General features: G+C 53.0%; 1 protein-coding gene across 1 annotated transcript; it reads left to right on the forward strand.

The window, feature by feature from the left end:
• The first annotated feature begins 1,884 nt into the window (after positions 1 to 1,884).
• Positions 1,885 to 17,799, forward strand: MRPS18A (mitochondrial ribosomal protein S18A). The gene is made up of 6 exons (XM_045801356.2): positions 1,885 to 2,038; positions 8,937 to 8,968; positions 11,533 to 11,640; positions 14,037 to 14,160; positions 14,361 to 14,430; positions 17,411 to 17,799. Exons 1-6 carry the CDS (start codon positions 1,927 to 1,929, stop codon positions 17,553 to 17,555), a joined length of 591 nt encoding a protein of 196 aa, XP_045657312.1. The 5' UTR covers positions 1,885 to 1,926; the 3' UTR covers positions 17,556 to 17,799.
• Positions 17,800 to 17,823: the final 24 nt, after the last annotated feature.

A 17,823-nucleotide genomic window follows, 5' to 3' on the forward strand; every position in this document is an offset into this window, starting at 1 on the left:
AAATAGGTTCAGAAAAATAAGATACTGCAAAGCAAAGTATTATTTCAGTATTATTTCATTTTGCTAAATGTAAATAATGTTTATCTCTGGATTATGGATGATATATATTTTCTTTTTACTTTACTATTTGATTTTTTCTACAATAATCACATTATTTGTCATTGTATAAAATACAAGTTGTTTCTTAAAATACAATTTGATTATAGTAAGTCAGGATAAGATAATGAAGAGAGGGTTGGCACTCAAATACTTCATTCAGCTCACTGTGTCCAAAATAAGCTCTGGGTGGGGGGCTCTCCTACTGCCCTGGCTGCTACTGGATATGGTACAAGCAGGAAGGGCTCAAGGTCATCATACAGAAGGAAAATGGAAGCTATAGGGAAAGCCAAGGTTTTCCTGATCCTGACCAGGACATCTCGAAAAATACCCCATCAAAACCCCCTCTCCTCCACTCCTAATTCATGTGTCTGTCTCATTCACCCAGACTGATCTCTCTCTCCAGGATCTGCCTTTGCTGAATGTGATGTTTTATGGTAACCCAGTACCATATTTCTACGGTTCTCCTTGTCTATGGTGATATCACTCAAGCTCCCCATACAGCAGCTGTTCTGCATCTCCCTAGTCCACAAGGGTGACAGTCCCAACTGGAAGATGGGCTCCTTCCCACGCCTTTATCAGGAAACATTTAATACTCTGCCATTTAATGAGCCTGATTTTTCCATCTATGAGTCAGCATAGGATAACCAGAAAAATCCCCTTTTAGGTTTATTATGGAGGGTGGAAAAGAATATCCTATTCACCAAGTGGAAGAACTGAGCTGTGTGTGTTTCTTACGTAGCTCTAGGGGGGCATCCTATATATCCCGCAAATCCAAAAGAGGGAAAACCAGGCAGTTGGGTTTTCTTTATAGTACTACAAGCTTCTCATTATGAAAGTACATCAAACTTATGAAAAGTACCCAGCACGAGGGTCTATCTCAGTAATTGCCTTATTAATCAGCTTTTGTTTATTGAGCGCTTAGGTCTTATCTTCACAACCCTGTAAGATTCTACTCATTCATTCAACAACTATATATTGCACTTATTATGTGTCAGCATTGCGTTAACTGCTGGAGATAAAAGTCAACAAAAAAAACTTATCTCTGCCTTCATGGAGTTTACAATCTGGTGGAGAGACACATATTATACAAATAGATGTAAAACCGCCATTATGCCAAGTACTAGAATGGAGAGTTATCTGGTGCTGAGAGCCAGTAACGGGGAGGTTACGGAGGACTCTAATGTGGAAGTGAATTTTGAGCTGACCTCTGAGAATTAAGTAGGAGTTTAGCAGATGGCCAAAGAGCAGGTAGAGGAAATAGCTGTGCAAAGGCCCTGGGGGCAAAAGGAAGTGTTAGCTATAGGAGAATGAAAGACAAGTGCGTATTGGGAGTGGGGGGAGGGAGAGAAACGGAGATTGGTGGAGAAGGTAGGAATTAACTCTATCCAGGGTCTGCCTGATACCTGACGTTCCAGAACCAGAGTCCTAACAATTTCAAACTCTACTGTACAGGTCTAGCCTTAGCCACAAGAGGCAGAAAATCCACATCTGAGTTGAAGAAGAAGCTTTTAAGTAAATATGGGTGGTGTATGTGATTTTAAGAAAGGAAGCCTGTGAGGGAACGAAAGCGACCTGACACTTCGAGGACTGGCAGACGGGAACTAGAACACGGGCCCTAGACCTTCAGAACGAAGACCGGCTTAACACAGAAATCTCTATACTTAACCCTACGCCGGAGAGACTAGGGAAATGGAAGTGCAAGAGTATGGGGCGGGGGGCGGGGGGGCGGGTAGAGCCCACAGCGGCACACTCCCTGCTCACCACTGCGGCTGCGCGCGCGCCCTTCCGGAAGCGGAAGTGCACAAGAGGTCACCGCTGGCTTTCAAGATGGCGGCCCTCAATGTGCTGCTGTCCCCCTGTGGACGGCTGCTTCGAGGGCTCCTGGCTAGCCCGATCGCGACCAGCTGGGCTCGGCTTCCAGCTCGCGGGTTCAGGGAAGGTGAGTCCTGGATCCCGGCTACCTCCCAAGGCTGAGGAAGAGGGCAGTGGAAGTTGCTTTCTCCAGCCCCCGTGCTCCCCTCCCTCCCTTTCCTTCGCGCGGTTCTGGAACGCGGGAGATGCTGGAGCTCCGGGGTGCTTGAAAGCACTTTCCGGACCTTGGTGCTGTTATCTTCACCGCTCGCGAATGTTCTCACTGGTGAGGGCAGGGAAGGACGGAAAGAAAGCCCTGCTTAGTTAGCAGGGGCAGGAAGAAACCTGTCCCGGGATTCAGAAAAGTTTTCGGTAGAGGTCTGCGTGTTAGTTTTGCTTTCCGTATTCTCTCAGCTGCCGCCTCCTTTGTTTTAAAAAAAAAAAAAAAATCCGTGGACCTTGACGGAGGGACATGTGGCTGTCCTCCCCAGGGCCTCCCTTTCCAGTTTCTCATCTGAAAATGCTGTGCTCTGATGGCGGTTTTTTCTTCCCCCTCCGCTAGTCTCCCAGAGAGATGGAAGCCAAGGTGGAAAAGCCATCCGACAGCTGAAACAGACGAGCGCGGGATAGTGGTTCTCCTTTTCATTAATCATAAGCCTGCAAAGGTAGCCTGAGTCAAGCCTTGAACTGGGAGCTTACTGAAGGCCAAGTACTGTACTTCAAACTGTCAAGGGATTCTGGAAAAAGAGAAAATATAGCTCTTTTCCTGAGAAGTGAGGTTCTAATGAGGTGATATGTATACACTCCAATAAATGCAACTTAGGTATTTCCATGATTAACTACAGGGAGCTTTGGTTACCAGAAAAAGAAACCCAATTGGAAATGTGTCTTGAACAGGCTTATAAAAGGATGGAATCTGGCAGAGTGAAAAGGTCTGTCAGGGCGAAGCCTTTCTTTGTGCACTGCTGGAAGCCAGAATGGATGCGTGATGTGCAAAAGAACTCACGTGGGTTTGTTTGTTTTTAAGAGTCTGGCATAGTACTGGCCAGCGGATCCTTTAAAGCTGAGAGGTGCGGAGAGGAAAAGAGTTATCATTGTTGTCAGAGGGAGCAGAGAAGTTCAAAAAGAAGAACCTACTGAGGAATCCATTGGATTTGTCTCAGAAAGAAAGCTATTGTAGCTTTCAAACAGCAGTAGCAGACAGGGCTCCTGGTAGGCCCAGCCCCAACCAGCTGGACTTGGCCTCCATCCCAGATTCAGGAGAAGTGAGGGCTGGGTCCCAGTTTGGGGAAATCAAAGGGATATTTCATGAAGAAATGGAAATAGGTGTATGTTAGAAGAATTTAGCTATGAAGGGAAGACGGAACATACGCTAGAAAGAACAACAAAATCCAGATACTGCCTGGTTAGTATTAGATAAACCAATCCATTAATAAAGAAAGATTCCAAAAAGATCATGCTGATGATAGAAAGGACACGGTAAGACAAACTAAGCAGATACCTGTAACATTTTTGAGGGTATCTACTAAGTGTCAGGCTCTATTAGTTGTAATTTACATATCCATTGTGCAAGTCAGAGTTGAAAACAGTTCTTTGCTATGTTCCCAGAGGATGGGCAAGACGAATAGTTTTTTGTTTGTTTGTTTACAAAGGAGTATTTGAGATTAGAAGTTTTTCAGTTGGAGATTTTGTGAAATGACAGACTCTATAGTCAGATGGGTCTTTGAACTTCTCTCCATAAATAACCTGGGTTGGTAACTCTTCTGTTACTTGCTGTCAGACCTGAAAGCTAAATAATTGAATCGATGTGATCTTACATGAAGGCACAACCGTATTCTTTATTCTGCTTGAAAACCACCTGTCTTCAGAGCCTTTAAATGAAAAAACTTTGTCTTGATACACTACCTGTTACGTGTAAGGCATAAAATATTACATATATAGTTCATTTTGACTGGTCCCGCCTGGTACATCTGACAACCAAACAATATCATACACACAGAATTTAAAGTTGTGGGCAGAAAGCTGGGTGTTTTGCTGAAAATATTCAAGCATCCTACTTTTCAGAGTATCAAGTAGTATAATTTAATTTTAGAGTTTATGAGCACCCAGCATTCCATGCTCTTGCCTGTAGAGACTCTCAGGCTAAAGCAGTGGTTCTCATTTGAGGGCAGTTTTGTCCCCTGGGAACATCTGGCAATGTCTAGAAGCATGTTTGGTTGTCACAACTGGTGTCCCTGGCCTCTGGTGGGTAGAGGCCACGGATGCTGCTAAGCGTCTCACAGTGCCCAGGACGGCCCCCTAGCAAAGGACCACCTGGCCTGAAATGTCGCTTGTGCTGCTGTTGCGAAAGCCTGCTCGAAAGTTTGGTAAGACGCACAAAGGCAAGAAGGATAGTGGAAGGAACAAAAGTGAAGGAAGACAAAAATGGAAATTGGGGTTTAGTCTGTGCCTGCTGCAAGCACTGTGCTAGGTTTTCCACATACATTTATTCCGTCCTCTCAACAATCTTTTTTTTCTTTTTTAAGATTTTATTTATTTATTTAACAAAGAGAGAGACAGCCAGCGAGAGAGGGAACACAGGCAGGGGGAGTGGGAGAGGAAGAGACAGGCTCCCAGCGGAGGAGCCTGATGTGGGGCTCGATCCCAGGATTCTGGGATCACGCCCTGAGCCGAAGGCAGATGCTTAACGACTGAGCCACCCAGGCGCCTCCTCTCAACAATCTTTAAAGGCGGATATTCCTGACATTTTTTCCACATGAGGAAATCTGGCCCAGAGGAGTTGAGTAGCTGCCCAGGTCACCCCGCTGCTAAGTGGTAGCATCGGACGTGGAGCCAGCACTCCTCCCTCCCACCACTAGGACTGCCGTGGTGCTCCGTGGAGGGGCTGCCCTGTGGTTCTCCCACCTGAAAGCTCTCATCAGTTAACTTGCTGAAGACTGTGGAGTGCTTATGGGAAAGGTTGTGTGAGATCTCATTCCTGCCTTATCACTTTTGGGAAGGAAATGTATTTAAAACGAAAACACATGTGACTCTGAATGAACAGGAATCCGCTATCAGAAACTAGAGCAGAGCGTGCTGAAATGAGTGGGAATTTTCTTCATCTTTTCCCGTTAGCTGAGGGCTTTCTGGAGGACCTAGCGTTGGAGACAAGGATGCACCCGGCAGGATGGGCAGCCCTGTAGCTGAAAGCTTTGAGAGGGGAGTGTGTGAGTTGAGTGCTTTAAAGCCTTCAAGGGACACAGTCCAGAGGAACCTGCTAATGGATAGAGCACAGTGAAGCCTAGTCAGAGAGACATTCCCTCCCAGGTCCAGGGGAAAGGACGGGGTAGGTGATTAGAGAATCCGAAAACTTGAGTAGTAGAATTAAAGATGAACAGAGGGGAGTGGGGAAGGAGTTTGAGAAAAGTAGTCAATGGCCACAAGTGTAGCCACACTTCCCAAACCCACACTCCTCTCCCTGGCCCTCCCCCAAGACTTGTGAGTGCCGCCTTTTACCATCAGTGACTCCATGCTGTCATACTCTGCTTGGGACTTGGTTTCCATGGATCCCTTCCAAGAAGAACTTGGTCTCTGGGCACTTCCTGCGGCAGCGCCCTCCACATCATCATGGGTCCTCCCTTCCTCCTTCACTGAACAGTTGGGTCTTGATACTCCTGCGGTTCTCTGCGTCTGTGTTTATGTGGCCATTGAGGTCTTTCTGCGTTCACTGCACTCTCACCCCAGCACTGTTTGCTCCAGACTGTTACAATTCGGTTATCTTGGACTCCATCCTAAGCGAGTATTTATTGAAGTACTCAAAGGACCTCTTTACGAGGCATAGACTTTTATTGTAGCGAAGTTCCCATACTTGGTTTCGTGCCCTTTTCTCCTCTAGGGCAAAGACGGTCTTCCTGGTCTGCTGCCACTCTCCGCGGTAGGGGCAGCCGCGCTGTGCTCTCTGGGGCTGCTCGGCAGATGTATCGTCTCACGTGGGACGGAGTATGTGATGTGTGTGAGAGAAGTGCCTATCTTAGAAGATTTGGTCCCTGACACCAGTGTAGAAACTCCAGCTTCAGGTCTTCCCTTAGTTTACTTCCAAGTAGCCGTATCTCAGAACTCAAAGTGAGTCCACCTTTTTCCGAACAAGTTGTCTGTTAGTGCCTAAGTCTCTCAGTCCAGTTTTTCATGGTTACCCCCATCTTGAATGGCAAGGAGGCCAGGGACAAACCGGATCTCAGGTTTTGTTTGGTTTTGACCTGTGTTTGTATGCACGCTGAAAAGCAATACTGTTTCGATTCCTATCTCTTGTTTTCAGAGGCTTAAAATCTAGGGGCTTCTTGAGGCTTCACCCAGGCCTCCTGCCCCTGCACTGAGACACCGCCCTGATCACTCTCAGTCTTGCAGCAGTTCTCAGGTCATTCGTCCTGGTTTGACAAATGGTCTGTAGTAGGTAAGCGTCTGCCTATTGTTTTACCCACTGGCATATAGTAAGATGATTCACTGGCTCAGGGTTGCTGTGTGGGGAGCAAGCCACAGGCTTTGATCTCTTCTCCAGGGGCCAACGGGATGACTTCAGGGTTTGGTTCTTTGCCGGGAGTGATGTGGGTTTTGTTAGATTTGTTTACCTCAGGGTGAGGACCCAAGTGCCTCTGCGGGAGAGGAGAGGAGAGGGGAACCACATGTTTATTGGCTTTGTGTTTCAGGCGCTCGTTCTGCTGGCTCAAGTGGTACCAGGAATGTGTCTCTCCTTGTTTCCTCCCAGGATTCTTAGAAACTTCCCCCTCACCTGTTGCCGCTTGGATTTGGTTGCCTTGCATCCCTCTCCCAAGTTGGTTTTTTTGCAAAGTTTCTGGGGTGCCTGGAAGCTCTGCTGAGCTGGGGCTCTGCCCTGCTTCTGCTCCCCTGTGTGTCTGTAGGTTGACACATTCCAGTGACGGTCCCCGCAGCTGTGCTGGCCTCCCTGCTGAGCAGCAGGCTGAGTCTCGCCCACATCCCGTTTAGGCTGGTCTCTGTTCCGTTTGGAACAAGTAGATCGTGTGTGGGGTGACGCATTTTCTTTTACAGGGAGAGAACTCATTTGTCTTTGAATTGAGTAGTTAACTACAGTGTTCTGGAGAAAACCTCAGGGCCTTTCTGACCATCCTGACTCCTTTGTGTGTATCTGGAGTTGAAACACTGAGGGGCTCTCAGGTTGGTTGTTGGCGGTAATGAGGCTTTATGAATGGCCTTGCCCAGAAAACAAATGGGGGACAATTCCAGGCAGTCTGTGTCCAATTAGGTGTTGGTCACAGAGCTCAGTGATCACAGATGCTGCTGATGGCCTCCGGTTGGGTTAGAATTGCCTCACTTTTTTCTTAGACGTTCATTCTCTTTCTCTCTTTTTGCTGTTTATTTTTTATTGCCAAAGCAGTACATGTTTATTTTAAAAACTTTAGAAAATCCAGGCAGGCATAAAGAACAAAGTAAAAATCACGTACCGCCACCACCGAGAGAAAACCAGCATTACCATTTAGGTACGCATGTCTGATTGTATGCGTGCTTACCAGCGGGTTTCCAGGAAGAGGTCCGTAACTTTCACTAGATTCTTAACACTAAGAACCTCAGGCTCTCTCTGTCTTTTTTAAAGATTTATTTATTTATTTATTTTTAGAGAAAGAGAGAGAGCGCGGATGGGAGGGGCAGAGGAAGAGCGAGAATCCCAAGCAGATCCCCCGCCGAGAGCTCAGAGCCAGGCGCGGGCTGGATCTCACCACCCCGAGATCAGGACCTGAGCCAAAACCAAGAGTCCGGCGCTCCAGCACCTGAGCCACCAGCACCCCCCCCCCCCAAACCTTAGGCTCTTTCTAAGCTGCGCTGCATCTTGCCTGGGCTGAAGCTGAGTAAAACTAATTGTGGGAGCCTGGCTGCTGTTTCAGTAGAGTGTTCGTTCGTAGGGGGCCAGTTCGCAGTCCAGCCGTGCGGACACACGTTTTCTGCGGCGGTGGCAAGGAGTCAGAAGGGGGCCTGGCAAGGATTTCGTGGCCTTGGTGCTCGCTGGCATTGACCGAGCCTCTGCTGCGCGCCGGTTCCTAGGCTGACGGCAGCGGCTCCCCGCTTTCTAAAGAAACTGGAGAACGAGGGGGCTCTCCAAGGGCTTTGTTTGGGTATATTTGCCAAACGTGGCGCCATTGTCTTGGTTCTTCCTTGGAATATTCTTGAAGTTGTCATTCTTCATCCTGGTTCAGTAAGCTAGGAAATACACACAGCCTGAGGGATGTGCGCGACCTACCCGAACCCACCCTCGAGTTCTCCTGTGACCGCCTCCGACCTAAACCGGCTGAGGGCGCCCCCCCTCCATTTGCAGTTGCAGTAGTCTCCCGAAAACAGCCCGTTGCAGCCCCTGCAGGCCCCTCACCCCCACCCCTGCCACCGCCGGCTCCCGTATAGGGAGCCCAGTGCAACCCTGCAGGGGTCGCAGGGAGAAGGGCAGAGGATTTAACTCCCACAAGTGTCTCCTAGAGCTTGTCTCGCTCCTTATCTGCCCTGGGGCCGTGGAGCCTGTATCAGAGACTGCACATTCTTCAGGGTCAGAAGCCATGTTTGTCGGAATCTCGTCATGAAAGAACACGCGCAATAGGTACTTCTGAAGGTCTTTTAGCTGCTTCCGCCCCCGCCCACCCCGACTCTGAGGTCATTATTGCTAGCCACGGGAGGGCAGGAGCTTGCCAGTTCCCTTGGTTTAGAACCAAGATGAATCTCGGCTTAGAAAGACAAAAACAGTGTGGAGACCCTTAATCCCAGAGAGATGGTATTACTTGGGCATCTGGGCTTGCCCCCACCCAGCCTCGAGGGCACAGAGCCTTGGCACTTGGAGATGAACCCTGCACGCTTTCTTTCCCAGGTGGGGACCGTGGGAGAGTGCAGACCGAAGGCTCCGATTTTCTGCATGTGTAGAATTTGAGCTGTTATTTGAAACTCCCTGTTCCTTATTAAATGGCTGACCTGATTTTTCCCCTTTATCTCTGTAGTGGTGGAGATCCAAGAAGGGAAGACGACTATAGTAAGTATCATCGAATTGGCCCCTTACAAGCTCTTTAACGCCTGGAGCTGCCTGGGGGGAGCAGCGGGCAGGGAGGCTGGCCCAACCTGGAGTCAGGAGCAGCTCCCTCTGTCACCATAAGTCCCACAGTGTGACGTTTTTCAAGCTGTGCTCTGTCATGTGGTTGAATCAGGAACAGTCATCGTGCCTGGACTGAGGCATCCGTTGTTTGATTAAAGTGGCTTTTTTTTTAAGATTTTTTTATTCACTTGAGAGAGCGTGCATAAGCAGGGAGTGGGCGCAGAGGGGGAGGGAGAAGCAGACTCCCCACTGAGCTGGGAGCCCGATGTGGGGCTGGATTCCAGGACCTGGAGATCACGACCCGAGCCGAAGGCAGATGCCCAACCATCTGAACCACCCACACGCCCCTAAAGTGGCCTTTGGTATGATAAGGTCTCAGAGGTCTTTGCTGATACGTCCTTGGTGGGGATAAATCAGTTTTCCAAGGGGGAAACCAAGGCAGTGGTGAGAGTAGAGAGCCCAAGTAAGTTGACCCGTGTCGGGGAGCCTGGATTTCAGCTTTCTTTCCTGCCCAGAATGACCAGGCTACTCTTTAAGTGATGCCATTAAAAGGCAACGCTCCCTGGGCCCTGGGCTCACTAGCCAGCACCATGGCTTGTCTGTTGGTTAAAAACCTAGGATGATTCTTCATCGACCTACTCCCCCCTTTCCCTCATCGGGCCCATCTCACCTCCCTTTCTCGGGGAGTCATGGGGCCTAGATTATCCTATAATCCCTAAAAGACAACGTTGTTTTCACATGCTTCCAAGAAATCTCAACCACTCCACAGAGCTCCCAGAAGCCTCCGTAACTTCCATGTCAACCAGGGATTTAACCCTTCTGGCAGCCAGACAAGCTCAGTCCTCCCCAAAGCAGCCTTATCCCCAGGACGAGCCCTTAGGGTTCCCTCTTGAATACTACTCAGACTTTTCATTGCTTAGCCTCAAAACAGTCCTTTTTACGGGGCCCCGTCCCCTTTGGGCACCTCTTCTGGTTCCCTTATTCAAAGCCAAAACAAGCATTCACCCTAGGAACTCCATGCTGGTGGAGAAAAATACATCTGGCTTATGAGTATGGAGTGTTTCTCATGTGGGGCGTCAGGCTGCTATTTGCGGAATGAACGTGGAGACACGGCGGCTCCTTGAGACCCGTTGAGGGAAGCCCACCCGCGCCTCCGCGGAGAGCCACCGCCACAGCTAACAGGGCACTGCTCGCTTCCTGGGGCCTCGCTTTCTTCATCTGCAACATAAGATCATGATGCCTCCTTCACCAGGTCTTGGGGGTGAAATTAGGTGATACCTAATTGAACCGTTACTAGCACAGAGCCAGGCATACAATGGGGAGTCAGTAAATGTTACCCTGCCCCCTGCCAGGCCCACCGTAACCCCCTCCCAAGACCCAGCGAGCACCTCCACATTTTCCCTAGTGTACTTCTCTGTTTCTGGCATGGCTGCTGTGGCCTTGGCAGAAAGTTGGGTAGCAGTGCCCTGCACAGCCCCCTTTCCCTTTTGCCAGTTTCTCCCCCAGGAGACAGTATTGCTTCCCTCCCAAAGCCTCAGACCTGTCCCAACTTCCCTCTCATAATCCGTGGCCTCAATCAGCAAGGCTTTCTAAACTCCCCCTCTTGTAATCAGAGCCGCCTCCCAGATCATTGGCTTATTACACTTAGTAATTCCAAGGCTGTGTCACAGGATATAGCAGCAATGGCGGAGGTCATTGCACACGTGGCCTCAGCAGGATTTGAAAGGTGGCATCCAAAATGATAAAAGCGAGGAGGAGGGCAGGGGAATATATCTTCCCAGGAGTGCACGCCTGCTCGTAAAGGCAGAGAGCGGGTGCGCTCAGCCTCGGCGCTGCTGGCGTTTGGGGCTGGCTGAGGCTTCGTTGTGGGGGCTCTCCTGGGCCTTGCAGTGTGGTTAGCAGCTTCCCCGCTCGATGCCCGGAGCACCCCAGCCCCCAGCTGTGACAATCAAAAATGTCTCTGACATGGTCCGGTGTCCCCTGGGGGGCAAAATCCTGCCTGGTCGAGAACCGCTGGCATAGACTCGCCTCTGTCAGATGAAGCTGGAGAGGGCAGTTTCCTAAGAAGGATACGATATGTGGGGTGGGAGGGAGACTTCCTTTCAACTGTGTATCCCTGCACCATCTGAAACTTTTTACCATGTGCATGTATTACTTTTTCCCAGAGCGGGAAGCATAATGTTCTGGTGTTTTATTCTGTTTTGTTTTGTTTCTGAGGAAGGAAAGGTAGAATTCAGCTGACAGAACCCCTCCTTCTTGCCCCCAGCATTGTCTCATTGCCACGACGCTTGCGTGCCACCGAATCTCGTGTCTGGCCACCCTGAGGTCCGGTATGCCGTAGCTGCAGGACCAGCACCGCAGCGGACGTGGGGAGACCTATTCGCTACCCCCACAGGGCCCCCACAGATCACTTTCCCCGGCATCTCACCATTTTGGAGGGTGGCTCAGGGAGCTGAGGCTCCACGTGCCCTGTCCCTCACTGGCTCTCTTTCTCTTCCTCCTAGATCGAAGGCCGGCTAACGGGGACTCCCAAGGAGAGCCCAAACCCGCCCAACCCCTCTGGCCAGTGCCCCATCTGCCGGTGGAACTTGAAGCACCAGTACAGCTATGAGGTGAGCGGAGCTTTGGGCCGACGCCGGCTCTGCAGGGCGGGGGCTGTGCTCCCTGGTTCCCTTCAGCGGCATCCCCGGCCCCCACCCCCAGCCGCTGCTGCGTCCCGTGGAGCCACCAAAGACGTCCGGTGGCTCTCAAGACCGTGGCTGCCCGAGGGAGCTTGAAAGTCCTACTCGGGCCACCCGCAGACATTGACTGCGCTTGGTCTGGGTGGAGCCTGGCCGTCACCAGTGTGTACAGCTGCCCAGGTGATTGTGCAGGGTAGCCGGCCTTGAGAGTCGCTAATTTAGATCGTGGGCTGGTTGCGCGCACGTCAGACCACCAACCCTGTAACCCCGTCTCGCAGGGTGTGTTCCCAAGGGATAGAATCGGAATCTGGATTTGGCTTTGCTCCTTTTACAGGGAGGGTATATTTGAGAGTCCTCGCTGTGATCTGGGGACACATGACTGTCTCCGTAGCTACAGAGACTCCTGTTTGCTCCAGCTCCCCTAGAGCTGGTCTCGCCACGGAAAGGTGATGGTGGTGAACAGAGTGGGTACCCCCAGTCAGTGCAGGCTCTGTGTCAGGCACGGTGGCGTGCATTACAGGCCTTCGTTCACTTGGTTTTCACAGTATCCCTAGTAAGTAGGGACTTTCTTTATCCTTGGTTTCCAGACGAGGAACTTCGAGGCATGGAAAAGGTCATGATGAACTGGCTGGCCTCCGATCACCCAGCTAGTATCAGAGCCAGGATGTAAACTCCGGGGATGGAGAACCCAGGCAGAGCCTACTATCCTGACACTATTCTCCGTCCTCTCTAGAAGCAGGGCGGGCTTGGGAGAAGGACGAGCCCTAGAGAAATCCATACTTGTCCTTCAGGGTTCTATTGGTGACATTAAGCACCCTATTTTTAGGTTTCCGGTGATTCAGGCTCTGGGCCAATTTGACCTGCAAGTTGTCCCTGTACCGCTCTGTGGATGGGATGACAAAGGGCAGAGATCCCGGTCAGGTGGTGAGAGCGGGAGAGGCCACATGCCCATGGGATCTGGACAGAATGACCCAACTAATCTCCTGGGCTGGGAGCCTTGGCTCCGGGCCACCCGGCGGGGAGGGGGGTGCTCCTTTCGCTCTGCTCGGCCGCCCTTCTGCTCATGGACGCCTGCAGTGATAGGAACCCTGCAGGCCACTGGGCAGTGTTCACAGCTTCTTGTGGTACAGAAGTTAGTGGGGTCGTGGCCGTACTTAGAATCCCAGCCGAAGATGGGGAAGTGAGGTCCACACCTGCCTAACCACCACGGGGCACTCCTACCAGCCGTTTCCAGGAAGTGGACTTGGCTCTGTTTATCCAGCAGACGAAATCCAATCCCCGCCGAGGTAAAGGCTAAAGCTGTTTTCCTTTTACCCCTTTCCGCTCAGGACACCGTTAGCCCGAGCTGCACGGAGCCGTCAGCTTGTTTGGCAGCCTACGGTGGGGCCCGGGGCTGCGGGCCCAGTTTATTAGTCCTGGATAATCCAATCCGAGTTCTTTTCACCAGATTCTAAAGATTACAGGGGTGGGACTGGGGGGCCTGGGTCCCTCAGGAGCTGTCCAGTGATTAAAACAGATCCGCGGTTGTACAGCGAGGCGCCTGCCAGGGCAGCGAGCGCAGCGGTGTGCGGGGCAGGCCTGTGAAGACGGCATGCCGGCCCCTTGGTGGGCGGGGCCCCATCTCCTTAGGGAAGCAGTGGCTTTTATTTAACCCCCTCAGTAACCCAATGAAAGAGGGGAAAGTGGTCTCTTGTCTTGATTTTGGCCCTAGTTTATCCTTGTGTCCTTGACTCATCCGAAGCAGTCTGATGGTCCAAAGGAAGTCCAAGAATCCATTCACATCTGGCCACAGGGGGCTTAGACGATGTGGCTCTTAACTTCGCCGCCCTGACCCTTCCCCCCCCAGCTCGCATGCTGCCTGCGCTTGCAGGGGACTGCAGAGGTGGAAGGGCTGTCTGGGTGTACTCTGGCCCGTGGCCCGTGCCCGTGGCCTGTAGGCTGTGGGGGTGGAGGCGGTCCTGGTTTCCCCCCTTGTGTGGTTTCACCCCTACCTCGCCCAAGGAGAGTCACAGCCCTTTCATTACGAGGCGAGGTGCTGCCCGTGCTGGAACGATGAACACTTCATGAAGAGTTTCTGTTCTCTGGTCTCTCAGAGATTCCCACGGAGATGCTGGGAGCCCTTGGGGTTGGAAAATCTTAACCAACTTGGGATTTAGGATTTGGTAGGGTAAAGGCGGCCAGCGTGCAAAAGCTCTGCGTGGAGGGTGTGGTGTCCTGTTGGTTCCTGAGGGAGACACCAACCCCTTGGGGCGCTGGGGGCCACGAGGCCCTGTGCCCCGGACCAAACACCCACTGGCAGGCTGACTGCAGTTTTCCGTTGCCCCCAGGATGTTCTGCTGCTCAGTCAGTTCATCCGGCCTTGCGGAGGCCTGCTGCCTCGAAGGGTCACAGGCCTGTGCCAGGAGGAGCACCGCAAGATTGAGGAGTGTGTGAAGATGGCCCACCGAGCAGGTAGAAGGCCCTCTCGGGGCGAAGAGGGGGAAACCAGGACCCTGGTCCAGCCCCTCCTGGAAGGGATAGGGACATCCAGAGTCTTCGCTGTACTTGCCCCCCCTTGCCAACCTCCCACTCCCTTGGGCTTTCCCTCTAGCCCCCTGGAGCTGCAGAGGGAGCCGCAAGGCCATCCCACATGTGCTCTTGTCTCCACTCAGGTCTCTTCCCAAATCACAGGCCTCGGCTTCCTGAAGGATATGTTCCAAAGAGCAAACCCCAACTCAACCGGTAAGCAAAGCTGGGTATCGCGACCCCAAGCATTCTGCAGGCCCTCGGCCATCGCTGACTCCGCTGGGAGGCCGTTTACTGGCGCTCGTCCCCCAGCTCAGAGCTCGAGTGCTCCCTCGGCTGCCTGTTCATCCGTCCCCGAGTGAGCAGCCGCCCCCTTCGGCCCCACCACTGCTGCGGTGGGTCCGATGCACGCTTCTGTGAGCGTCCCCTGCTGGCCTCAGCCTCTCTCCTCTTCCCTTCCCAGCTGGGCGCTCCGCACAGGGCAGAGAGGGTAAGAAGGTCTGCCGGTTGGGCATTAGAATGTGCTAATCCCCTGTTTATGACATCATACTGGGTTGCTATGGGAATGTCAGAGCGCTTCTACAAACTTTTCAGTCTCCCAGCACTGGGGTTATTAAAGGGCAAAATGAGGCCTTAGAAAGGGGAGGGCTCTTTGGGGTAGGGCCACCGCATATAGCTGTGCGCGTCTGTGCGCGTCGTGCGCGGCAGAACCTCGGCCTCCATGGCGCTCCCTAGGGTCGTGCAGTTAACCTGAGCAGCTGCACAGGGCGGGCTGGGAGGTCCTGGGCTTTTGTAGAGGAGAGAATCACCCCCAGACCCTGGAATCAGTCAGTCTGCCTTCCAGCCGAAGCAGGGTGGCCCCCTCTGGTGTAGGAGCAGATTCCTGTCTCACACTCCAACAGCCATCCTGCCGGGAGCTCCCTGCCCTCCCCCGTCTCGGACACAACCACACTCACGTCTTCCCAGATCTGTAATAGCCCCTACTTGAGAGTAGATCAGGTCTATAAAATTGATTCTGGTCTTTTCTTCTTGTCCGCCCTGTCAGTGGCCCCTCCCCTCTTCAGTCTCCCCGGCTGCTACCGTAACTGCTCTCTGTAGGGCACCAAAGATGGGTGAAGCCGATCCCCAGCAGACCTCCAAGGCTGATCCCCACAAAACGGGCAAGGGGGGGGGCAGCCAGGCAGCTCCAGCTCCGGATGGCTGGACTGGGGCGCAGGGCCAGAGCTGGGTCTTCACTGACACCTCGCCAGCACCCTGGCCTCATGCCCATCTCCACCTGTACCTCCCACGTGGTTAGCTGGGCCATCCGCCAGCAGCCCTGGGGGAGCAGGACACATTAACCTCTTCCTGTCTTTCCCGCTTGTGCTCTGGACCATTTGGGAGTTGAGCCCACCCTCCCGTCTGACTTGTAAAGAGACAGCAGCAGGCCTAAGGACACGATCCATCCTGCCCTCAGGCCTTTGAAGCAAGGCCAGGCTCCCTCCCCTATATCCGGTGTCCTTTAACGTGACACAGGATTGATGATGTGTGGGGGCTCTTGGGTTGCAAAAGGCCACTCTAGGGGGGAGGGGGAGTCCTGGCTACGAAGGAGTGTGATTCTCTTGCAACAAGGAACTTGATGATTCCATCCAGAGGTCCTTGAGCTGCCGTGCACTGGCCCAGGCTCTGCTGGGCCCTGGGGAGCCGCACTTCTTCCTCCTCCTGCCCCTTCAAGAGACGTACGAAGAAGCTTTGGTTCTTCCTAGAGCTGGAGTGTTCCCCAGAGAGCTAACTGGAGGCCGCTCAGAGCCCCCCCACCCCCCCCAGCTGGCTGTTCGTGTGGCACAGGCATCAGGCCCAGGGCTAGCTGGAGCCCAGCTTCCCTCTGTTTTCTCCAGGGCGGGGGAGGGGGGCACCTTTAGGGCAGGAGCTCTGGAAAAGCTGGTCAGCCTCAGGCTCTCCTGGGGTCCTTGGTCCCAGTGAGCATTCCTTTTAGGGAGCCTGTTCCCACACTCCCATTTCTTCCCCCACCCTCTCTGAAACCTGGGAGATGCAGGCTCGGGGACCTGCCAGGTGTTCCCCTCCCTTCACCTTTACTCTGATGCCCCAGCACCACCGACCATAGAAAAGCCAGCCATCGGCCCCACCCACTGCACAGAGGCCTCACTGTGGGGGGCATTGGCATTGACCATACACGTGGAGAGACACACACCACCCCCACCCACCTCGTACTTGGAGTGTAGGCTAGCACTTCCCACAGCTTTTTACTTCCTCTCAGAACTGTTCCCTTTGCACAGAGCTAAGAGCAGGAAACCAAGGTCCAGGGAAGGGGAGCTCAGCTGAAATGTGTAAATCAGCAATCTTTTTTTTTTTTTTTTCCAGTTTTATCTAAAAAGTCCCAACCAAGGTGATTTAATTTTTTAAATGAAAAAGTTTGTCATGTGAGGGTCTCTAGCGGCAGCTGGGTTGAGCCCCAGCCTAGAGTAGAGGCAGGGGAGGAGCCTGGTTTTGCCATGGCTAAGCTTTCAGTACGAAGGGTGGGCCTCTCTGGACAGGATCCAGGTTTCAATCTGGATGGAGTAAACCCCAGTCCCAGCCGGCATGAGCCACTTTTCCGGGAACTGTTAGGGCCCTGGCCATCCCCAAAGGAGGCCAAAGGACTGTGGGCGGCAGCCATCTTTCCCCCCACCTCCTACTTACAGGAACCTTCCTGGGCTAGGTCTATACCATGGGCCCTCACCCTGGGCTCCTATTATGGGTTGGGTGAGGGGCAGGGATCCTGTGCCAGTGATGGCCGCCCAGGGGAGCTCCCGGAAGGCCGGGGTGGCAGAGTGAGCCAAGTGGGGAAGAGGGAAGGATCTCTTCAGGCCTTACATCAGCCTCTCCTCTCCCCGTTACTGAGGCCAGAGAGGAGTGATCTTTCTGGGCAGCCTCTTCCTCCGCCTCCTCCCCCAGCAAGTATACACACAAACATTGACAACTCATAAAGATCAAGGGAGCGCGTGGCCCTGGGCTGCCTGACCCTGGCCACACACGCTTGCGGCAAGAGCCCAGCCCATCTGTTTACGGCACACTCAGCCGTTGCTCCCAGGAAAAGCCCCTGCTTCTCCAGAAGGGAAACTGGTGAAAGGCTTTGGCCCAAGGAGACTTGACCTGCTGTCCCAGCTGCAGCACGAGGCCCCGGCCCTCAAGCCACCTCCCTACCCTCCCTCCACAGGTACCTGACCCGCTGGTCCCCCCGCTCTGTCAAGCCCATCTATAACAAAGGCCACCGCTGGAACAAGGTGCGCATGGCCGTGGGGTCACCCCTCCTGAAAGACAACGTCTCCTACTCAAGAAAGCCTCTGATGCTGCATCACTGACCGGGAGTAGGGCTCCCGCACGCGGGCCCATCCCGCCACGGCGGCCCAGTTCCTGCAGCAGGTGCGGCGGGCAGCGGGACTGACTTCGGTGCCCTCGGCCTGCCTGGCAGCAGCACGGGGCGGGGGGGGGGGGGGTCCCTGAGCAGCAGCTGTGGTCTCATGACCGCCTTGGGCCACGCTCAGTGCTGGGCACCAGGAGCTCTCCCCAAAGGAACGTCATAAACCAGGCTCTCGGACTCCGCCACTGGGTGTGTGCTTACTGCCTGGG

This window comes from Ursus americanus, chromosome 29, assembly GCF_024610735.1.
Source record: "Ursus americanus isolate L20-20 chromosome 29, mUrsAme1.1.p, whole genome shotgun sequence".
NCBI classification, from domain to species: domain Eukaryota; kingdom Metazoa; phylum Chordata; class Mammalia; order Carnivora; family Ursidae; genus Ursus; species Ursus americanus.